This window comes from Setaria italica, chromosome VII (assembly GCF_000263155.2).
Source record: "Setaria italica strain Yugu1 chromosome VII, Setaria_italica_v2.0, whole genome shotgun sequence".
Taxonomy (NCBI): domain Eukaryota; kingdom Viridiplantae; phylum Streptophyta; class Magnoliopsida; order Poales; family Poaceae; genus Setaria; species Setaria italica.
The window spans coordinates 12440319-12450903 of NC_028456.1; the positions used below are offsets into that span (position 1 = coordinate 12440319).

Genomic DNA, 10585 nt, shown 5'->3' on the forward strand with positions numbered 1-10585 from the left:
TAGAATTTTGACTGTGGTTGATTCCATGAAAGTTGAGAGACTTTTTTGCAAAATGACCATGATGTATGAAAACCTTAGGCAGAAACTTTACTGGGTAGAGATATAGGTGGAGATTGGAGAATAGAGAAATAGAGATGGAGATACCAGCCGGCCTGTAGCCCTACTTCTCTTTGCTAAAAAGAAAATGTACATACCTACCGGCTACCCCCTTCTATTTCTTTTTCCGGAGGAGTTTGGGCTGGGCCTTTGATGGACCTCGCTCCGCTGCAGCACTTTTAATCCTCTCGCTCGGGGGATGCGCTGCAGCCGGTTGAACCCAACCCAGTTACCTGAGAGCCTGAGCTGCCTCCCGGGATCCGCCGCCGCCGCCGCCGTCGATGGCGGACCTAGTGGAGCTCACGGACGACGTCCTGGCGGAGATCCTCCTCCGCGTGTCTTCGATGCAGGACCTCGCGCGCGCCTCCGCGGCGTGCGCCTCCTTCCGCCGGGTCGCCTCCTCCCCGAGCTTCCTCCGCCGCTTCCGCCCCCTCCACGTGCCGCCCCGGCTTGGCGTCTTCTGCTGCCACCCTGCCGGTCGCGGCGGCACCGCTGTATCCCAGTTCCACGCAGCCCTGCCGCCTCATCCCTCGGCGCCCCTCGCCCGCGCGGTCGCCCGTTCAGCCGACTTCTCCTTCTCCTTCCTCCCGCCGCCCGCCGCCGACTGGCTCGTTCGCGACTGCCGTGACGGACGCTTCCTCCTGGACCGCGCGCGGGACGGCTCCACCGCCTTCACCGAGGTTTCCATCTGTGACCCCCTGTTCCGGAGGTACCGTCTGCTACCGCCCATCCCCGACGACCTCGCCGCCTCCGTGGAAAATCCCTACGTCCAGTGCGGCGGCGATGGCGACTTGCAATCACGCAGTAGCGAGATCTTCCTGGCTTCTCGTAGTGATGACAGTGCCAGTGAGGAGGACCCGGCATTCACCGTGATCTGGATGGCGTGCTGTCGAGGTAAGCTGGTCTCATTCTTCTACTCGTCAGAGTCACAGCAATGGCGTGTGCTTTCACCTCCAGAACACTACGCTTTGAGCACCAGAAGAGTAATGGGCGTTCGACTAGGACAGCGCAACCATGCTCATGGTTGCTTCTACTGGATGGTAGCTCTCACACATAGGTGGCTTGTGTTGGACACCCGCAAAATGGAGTTCTCCATAGTAGACATCTCGCCTGTACTGTCAGGCCGTGCAATGATGTTCAGTAATCAGATTATTACTCTGGAGTCAAGTGATGGCAGGACTACTGTTGTGGTCTCTGATGTGTTCCGGCCAGATAAAAGATGTGTGCTGTACTTTTATGCATTCATGTATTTTAGCGACCGGTGGCAGCTTCTGAACAGAGTCACCTTGCCTGAGGAATGGGGATATCGATTTAGAGGCATCATAGGTGCAGCTGAGGGATACTTATTTATAAAACTAGATCACCCTAAGGAGAACCTGAATGACCAGAGTGAGCAACATATTGAATACCATTCGCTTGATGTCAAGACCATGCAGCTTGGGAGTTTCTGTCGGACTACTCTTCTCACTGTCACCGAAGCCTACCTATATTGTGGTTTCCCCCCATCACTATCGCTGCCTTCTATATGAATTGGTATGTTGCATTCGTAACTTACTAGTATCATTTATACAGCTTTTGTGTTATATCACTATATCAGGTGCTGTTTGGTAGTATGCTTATGTTGTTTAAATTGTTGTTTTTATTCAATTATCAGAATCAATATATATATTCTTTGGGGCCTTGCATCACTACACTTTTGCTGAAATTGATAAATGAGCCTAATAACCCAGTTATTATTTGTTAGTAATGCAAGGATTTTTCTTGTTCTGCATGTATGTTATCAGAATCAACATATATATTCTTTGAGGCCTTGCATCACTACACTTTTGCTGAAATTGATAAATGTCCAATAACCCAGTTATTATTTGTTAGTATTCCAAGGATTTTTTCCTCCTTCTGCGTGCATTTTCCAATGATTGTTCTTGTCTATTACTAGCATGAAGGAATCGATTATACTTAGAGGCTTGTCTTTTTTTATGCAAGTTTTTTTCTTATCTCGTATTTCCTTGTAGGTTCATGTTAGGTTTGATCTCTAGCAAACCAGGCAACCACAACTTGTTTGGGACTAAAATGGCTTCTTTGTTTTTGTTGTTGTTGTTCCTGTTCCATCACCACACTCTGTTTGTTAAGATAAAATGAGCAAAGAAAAAGGGAGATAAAAGTGCAAAAAATCCTACCAATTACAAATACTTAAGACATAATGTGGAAATTTCCAAATATATTGGAGCAGCAGCTGATGCACATATGGTTTCAGTTTACATTTGACTTCTCTCTTTTAAGAAAAATGGTTTTCAAATGAGACCATTTTACCATGGAACTTTCAGTCGTAGCTAGTGTCGAGCCACATGTACCACAGGTGGCTCAGGGCTGTGGCAACTATGGAAATAACCCAGGATAGAGATATGATAGAGATCAATTGGTTGAGTTTGTGAGGGAGAGACAAAGCTCTATATAAAGAGCATTTAGCTGCTGTTTGAATTAAACAATCTATCTATTATCCCAGTCGGCCTCTGCCCTGCCTTGCTGATACGGTCGCTGACCACTGTTCTTATGCCCCTCATAAAATCCACCCACAAACAGATCTGCATGTGATGTTCATGGACCTAGCTGAACTGAAAAGCATTCCTTTCGGCATGTCCTATTCTATATGCTAATTGTAATTAAGTTCAACAGCAGCAAGATAAAGTGCTTGAGGGAAACCCCTTTAAAACTCAATGGGTGTGAGCTTAAAAGCCTTTAGCATAATTATGAACCCTTGGTTAGGCTGGAGCATCCCACTGCTACTTTTCACCATGAAGAACTTATTTACTTCTTCAAAGGTGAACTTATCAATGTGAATCTTTGCGACACTGAAATCTACCAGGTGATAACTTGGTTTAACATTACAGTGTACTACTGAAACATCACCATTGTGGAGGTATTATCACTTCAGTTGCAATGTGAATCCTTTAGAGGAGATTCCAAGCATTCTGTATTTATGATCTCAGTATTGTATCCTCAATGCAGCTACTCTTTTACACTTCCAATTTGCCTTCAGTTTTAAGATAAACTCAATATGTCAGAAGTCACCCCCCTTAAAACCAAGGCTTGCAGCAGTTGCAATTATCATTGAAAAGGTTCTGATGGCCCAATTTGTGCATGACCTCACATTTTGCTGCAAAGCTATTGAGGGCACCATTATTTGAAGATATATCACCTTTATGTATACAAAACTAGAATGTCTGTTATAGTTCTGACATTCTTTTCCTTTGTAGATAGATCAATAGCTTTTTGTTCCAATTGAAGTGTTCATTGCAAAACCATCTGTTACTCTTGCTAACCTGAGTTGTCATTTAGAAGTTCGTTGGTGACAAATGTGGATATTCTTGCTCTTGCTAATGTCCTTGCTCTTGAATCTTGAACAGGTTACTGTTGATAGAGGAATTTCAATGACAGAGGCATGTTTATGGTCTTCTCTGTCTGGACTTGAAGGGAAAAAGGTGGGCAAATGAAGTTGGCAGACCAAGATTACTTTGATTGGCAGACCAACGATGCTGTTAGAAGAGATACCGAAACAATATAGGACATGCTGTTCCTTCAGAAATGCAGGTCTGCTATCGATCCATGTGATTAAATTCACTATCTTGACTGGGGGCTCTACTACAGAAACTATTAGGTTGATATCAGACTATATAGTGGCGAAGGTTGATATGATGAACCAGTAAAGCTAACTGAGCTGAACTTGATCGGGAGATGTTATTCCTCTGTTTGCCGTTACAAGATGTTTAGTTTGTGTCTTTGCTGCATATGTTTCCTTTTGTCCCTAGAAACAACCTATTGTTGTAGCAATAGGATAGTTCCTCGAAAACATGTTCAAGCTTTTGCTTTCATGATGTGCTTCTACTGTTTTGTTTATTATCTATCGGTTCATTTTTACAAGTTATATTTGGTTTCGTTAGGCATTTAACTTGATAATTACCCGATTAAAACATGACTTTTGTGGCATAAATTGATGTTACTATATTTGTATTGAAAGATACTTAGTACTATAATTTTAATCACATGAATTGGTATCCTGGATATGAAATAATTAGTTATTCCGTACCTGAGCCCCCTCCGACCCAGGCGCTTCCCTTCCCGTGAGATGGTATCCCAAATCGACATGTAATTAAATAAGCAGCTATAGGTTCGAATTCTTTACTTTCAGTGCATTTTTTAAAAAAATCTGTCTCACAGCAACCCAGACATACAGAGATGCCTTGTGAAAAATTTGCCATCTCAAAGCAACTTGTAAAATGCTGCCTAGTTTAGCACTACAGCTACCTGGATTAGTCACAACTTGTGGATTTATCTTCCATGCACGCTTTCAGCCAGCATTCACTTCCTATAGATCGTCAGCTGCGAGAACAAATATTGCTCAGCAAAGAACTAGGTCTTTATAAAAGAAATTGACCACAAGAATTTGCCAAGCCATAAGCATTTGAGATAAAAACAAGGCATATTAATCAGACAAACTAGTATAATGAACCACAATATTTTCAAGTTCAAAGCTTCAGAACATCTGTAACGAAGCAGAGTACATTGGTCCAAAACATATTGTCTCACATATATGGAGATCAGGGAATCAAACCAGATCAAGTATCCTCCTTGCATCAAACTCGGATTCCTCTGGTGAGCCTATCGTGAACAACCGTGCATCTCAGTTAGTGGCAGAAATAAATTATCACTATTATTCTAATACAAGCATATGCACACATTTATCTGTACAAATTATCACCAATATGATTTGAAAAGTTAGTAATGGTTATGCATCTCATGAAGGAAATCTTATCAGATATATGTTTGCAGGAATAACATAAATCTGAACATGTTTACATATCTTGACAGAAACACCTTACATATCTGAACAGGTATTCTTATTTACAAATAAAATTATCAACTCGCTCAACAAATAGTAAGACATAAATATCTAGTTATCTAAACAGGTATCCCTCAGCTAACAAATCGATGACACGATAGCTCCATCCCTTACTAAATGGATCAGAAATTCACTACCTTCATCGATCAACAGATTGATGCACAAATCAAATTCCAAGGCCTAAGGGCTGGGCTAACCTCTCGTGTAGGAGGCCAAACTGCAGGACCGGGAATAAAGGGGTGATGGCCTTTGGAATACTTGAATAAGCACTCCAAAAAATCAGCAAGACAGCAAAGCTTAATCTAAACCCAGGTTATGTATCCTGTCAATACTTGCTCAAGATTGAATCAGTTTTGCGCAATCATATTTCTTAAAAATTGAATTGGTGATACTGCCACTGGGTAGCATCATTTAGCAATGCATCGAACTGTATGGGAAAGAAAGATCATGCCTGAAAGGAACATACTGCAAAGTCTTCTGTTGAAATATCACAGCACTCCCACCCCTGCATTCTGTCAAACACTTCACAGGCATGGTGGATGTGCTCCCTTGGACGAGCTGGTGCTGATCCTGGTGCAGCAGGAGAGCCATCAAATTCCGTGGCCGCAATGCCGCGGTCGTAAGCAGACAAGAACTACTGCTTGCTGCTGACCTGTCCCTACCCGAGCTCGTGGAAGCTGGTGCCCATGAGTACATCCACCATGCTCCTAATGAACCGGTGGAAATCAGCTACTGCATGTTGATGTGTATTCGATCTGCACGCCAGAGAAATTGACGGCCAGAACCTTGAACACCATATCAGCAATTCTGGCACAAAATAGGTTCTGCACAGAATGCCATCTTCTTTGTTAGTGTTTTAGTGTGAGTGTGTGACTTTAAGTCATCCCAAATAGCAGTTTTAGCCTCGTTTTAAAACATATATATGGACTGAAGATCTACAGGAAGAAACCAATTCAGTTTCTGAAAATTAAGAAGGTTCAGATAGATAATAAGTCTCCATTGTAGAAAGTTAAACTACCAGCTGGAAGCTAGTATTGCAGGATGATGACATAGTTTAGGTAAAACGATAAACAACTGTATATGTTTTTATTTTTTGAAATCACATTACAAATTTGTTATTAGACTGCTGAAGTCATGTGAATCTAGCAATTACTGTTCCATCGAAGAAACATTTCATGCTGACACTAGTGTATAGAGCAATCCAATCTTAAGAGTGGTACCACTGTACCAGATATCTAAATCAAACAAAGCAACATAGATTACTGGATGCAATCTTACCTGCACGATCAAACCATTCAAGGTGTAACAAACAGAAACCTTGATTCTGTAATACCAGCGACTGCATATATAGACACACACATCAATACGAAAAGTTAAGTATGTGCAATTTAAGAAGAGGAGATAATAACAGGATTTCATAAAACTACCTAAAAAAGGCTAGCTAAATCAGCAAACCATAGAATCAACACTCTACACATCCCACGGATTAATTGGAATTCTAGTGGCATGTTCTCTAATTGGACAAGCATAAGAACATGTGGTAAAGGTTGAGATCATGTGCAAACTGAAACAATTTCATCTATTATATTCTACAAACCACGTAAATAATTTGACTTGGCACAAAAATAATTATTGGAAAAGGTGAAAGATAAAGAGGATTTGCTGTAGCAGTAATTTTTCACCAACTCTCCCAATAGGATACAACAGATCCGCATTCCCCAATCCAACTACAATATTGAAAGCCAAAGAGCATAGAGAAGCAATCTAATAATTTCATCTATTATGTTCTACAAACCACATAAATAATTTTACTTCCCACAAAAATAATTATTGGAAAAGGTGAAAGATAAAGGGGATCTGCTGAAGCAGTAATTTTTCACCAACTCTCCTAATAGGGTACAATAGATCCACATTCCCCGATCCAACTACAATATTGAAAGCCAAAGAGTACGGGGAAGCAATCAAATAATTGAATTTAGCAATACGGGGAGGGGACCGCTCACCTGACGAACACAAAGAGAAGGAGGTGCTGAATGCCCACCTCGATGGAGCAACCCGGGCTTGCGCTGCTTCCTCGGTCTTTTCCACACCTACTCCAGCACGGCAGCCGCCGGTAGCAGCCTCGTGGAAAGCTGATGGAGCGATGGTCTTGAACCATATCGTAGCTTCAAGCTCGTTGTTGAGGAAGCCCACCGCAAGTCGCCGATGTAGCCCGTCGCCCACGCAGCTTGACGGCGCTGCCATGGTCGCGCTTGCTGCCGCCACTGTAGATCTACTAGGGGGATTCAACGGGAAGAGGAGTGGGGACTGATTTTGGAATTACCAAGAAGGACGTGGGAGGCTTGGATCCCCTCAGAGGAGTAGGGAATTGAAAAGTTTAGATCCCGCCTTTGTGCTTGGTAGCGGGTGACGAACGTCTTTGGAAACTACCGCAACACCTAGGTCACTAGCACGTTGGACCGCTTGGGACTCGAACCCAAGCATCAGTGACCTTACATAAATGAGTGGTCCAAAATGGAGTTTGGGAGAGTCCATGGCATTATGGCATTGATGAGCACTTCACAGATTATCCTCTGTAGATTCATGTCTGCAGGATGATCTGACCGTTGCTTTCAAATGTGCTTCAGTTCAATAAATTAATGTACTGTTTTGACTATTTACAGGATAATATACACTTAAATAAAGCATTAAAACTACAATAGACCCTGACGTCGGAAAGGCAATAAACATACTTGTGCCTCTTAATCTCTATTCGACCTCCATAAAAGCAAGCAGGCGGATCTTCTTGATAACTTCAGGATGGTGGTGACATACAAACACAAAATCCTCTGTGAGCATTCCGTGTGGCAAGATTCTCACTATGAGAGACATGCACTTCTCCTGCAATTGGGTGCAGTTAGTCTCAAATGCCCATCGTAGAAATGTGCTCATAGTATCCACTCACGCCATGTCTCACATCTTTGATGAATAATGGAGCTTCAACCGTTCGATGCAGTACATATCAGTGAGTGAGAGTAACATGGGCCAGACGTTGACAAGGGCGTTCCATAAATCAGCCTCCTATGGGAGTAATCCTTCGCAGTCATATTTGATTAGTAGGGAGAAGTCATCAGGCTTAGTATCTTTAATTGAAATAATTTCTGACTTTGACTCTACTCTACTGACATTGAGCAATGCCTCCATCACAAAGATAGTGCCGCCACATCGACCCGTCTCACTCGAATCATCCAACCGCCTATGTCGAAGACGACGTCCACAGGGGCTTGGGCTTCAATTGTTGTGCATATGCTTCTGCCTACTAATGGATGTGGAACTTCAATGCAATCGTCCTTCACTACTGTAATAGTGCAGGATATGTTTACGCGACCGGAATCATCCCACACGAGCTCAAACACATGATGCTCCATGAGGCACTAATAGCCTTGTTCTAGCATTCCATTCCTAAATTCAAGTTCCTTGAAACCTTGAACTCAAAACAAATCATTATAATCTGCTAGGTCTCCAGCCACCGCATGGAATAAGACACGTACCTATATGCAAGCATTCACAAGGCTGAACATGTGAGCGTATATGTGAGCATGTGTATTCATAGCAATGAGACTCCTACCTTTTGCGCGCTATTCATCAGAACGAGGATGATGGAAATTCCTTATGGTCATGGGTACGACGCATAATGAATACCCGTAGGATAGCAACATATCCTCCATTGACAGCCTCTAATCATGAATGTACTGGATTCTTTATACTACCCAATAGTTCCTTCTGCTTTTGCTTACACGCTTGAGACTGAGAAGTCAACTTGCGATGCTTGAGACTGAGAAATCAACTTGCGACAAAGGGAACATACTAGTTTATAATGCCATAACTGTAAATGACAAAAATTGTCTCATGGATACACTGCCTCTTATATGTGGGAGTGTCATTCCAAAATGGCCACTCGTGAACGTCCGTTACCAGTCTTGAATCGACATGTCCCTACAGTGTGGATATGCACGTTGTTTTGACAGTGGCAGTTAGGAACGCCCATTACAAGTATTTAACGGACTATTCTAAAATGCCTTTTCAGTCTTGATTCGGGGCCTTTGGCGGCATTTGGTTCGGCATATTCCACCTAGGACTTGTCGCATCGACCAATTCACATTTTTAGGCTCCGTTGCCCTGTGGGAATCATCTAGTGCGAATCCATACCCTTGGTAGAATTTTTCAGCCACACACCACACATGAGGTGGACTAGTCATGACATCCTGCACCATGCATCTGACAATATAAGGACTATCCGACATTATCGACTTGTTCAACATGCCAACAATTATTCTCTTTCTCCATATGTAGTTGATGCTTATAACTGTCACAAATGAATGGTGGCAATATCTTTCTTACCTTAAACGCACCGTCAAAAGGGAACCTATCACTCATAATCTCGCATGAGTTTTTTTGTTGGAATGTCTTGTGTTGTATGTTGGATAGTCCAGCGAAAGGTACACATGCACACGCAGGCTTATCCCGTGACACCCTTCGTGCACACATGTAACTGATGTGCAAACCTGAAGATTTCAACCTAGATTTTTTGTGGTAGGCTTAGGCCTGAATATTCTGAGCATCTCGTGTTTTTCATTGCAACTTTGGCCTGCCCACCATAGTGCTTAATAAATAGGCAGGTGCACAACGCTCTTGCAAGGCAATGCTGACACTCATTGGTTCACTATCTTCCATTGTTTGATTGGAGGTACCCGAGGTCATTTCCTGTCTATCTTGTTTACTATATGCATGGTATTGATATGGTCATTATTGTAAGAGTATGGTGCCTTTGTTCTTCGTTTGTGTATGTAGTAGAGAATGACTGAACATGGAAGAGACAGAGCAGAAAACCTAGAGGAGTCGGAGAAGCAGGAGCAGCCTACCCCCATGTCACCTCAGCAACAACCAGCTTTGACGGCACCTCCGCTTCAGCCGGTGGCAATGGCACCTCAGCAGTAACTAGTCCTCATGGCACCTCCGCCTCAACTGCTAGCAACAACACCTCAGAATCAGCTGAGCCTCATGGCACCCCCTTTTCAGTTGCGGCCCATGCCACCACCTCTGCTACTGCCCATGGAAATGCCACCTCTGCAGCCAGTCCTCATCAAACTAGATGAATCGCATGAGCTGAAATGGTCTACATTGGCTTGGCTTCTGCAATCTGGGCTCAACCATGTTTGTCTCCATTGTATATTTGTTTGCCCTTTTTGCCACAGTCAATGGACCATTCATGACCTTGTGTTCCATGCACATACCATCACCATTTCACCTATGTGGGTGTGGGATACTAGAGCGAGGCATCATTCTTTAGAAGAGTATCTACGCCAGGATGCCCGTTTTAATGAGTTCCATGTTGCCGTGGGGTTGCCATGATGGTAGTAGTACATCTATGCATCACTTGTATGCCTATGTTTGTCATGCTTCACTCATTAGATTGTGTCATTGTACCGACAATGGATGTATGCCTATGCATCCTTGATTCCTTTGTTAGAATGTGTCGTTGTACTTGTGCCGATAGTGGATCTAGGCCTATGTATGCTATGGCCTATGAATGTGGCACTGGTAATAAGAACG

General features: G+C 43.1%; 1 protein-coding gene across 1 annotated transcript; it reads left to right on the plus strand.

Annotated features, from left to right (window-relative positions):
- Nucleotides 1-306: 306 nt before the first annotated feature.
- Nucleotides 307-4018, plus strand: LOC101786392. The gene is made up of 2 exons (XM_004975144.2): nt 307-1629; nt 3501-4018. The coding sequence occupies exon 1, from the start codon at nt 378-380 to the stop codon at nt 1623-1625; it is 1248 nt and encodes a 415-aa protein (XP_004975201.1). The 5' UTR covers nt 307-377; the 3' UTR covers nt 1626-1629; nt 3501-4018.
- The last annotated feature ends 6567 nt before the right edge of the window (nt 4019-10585 follow it).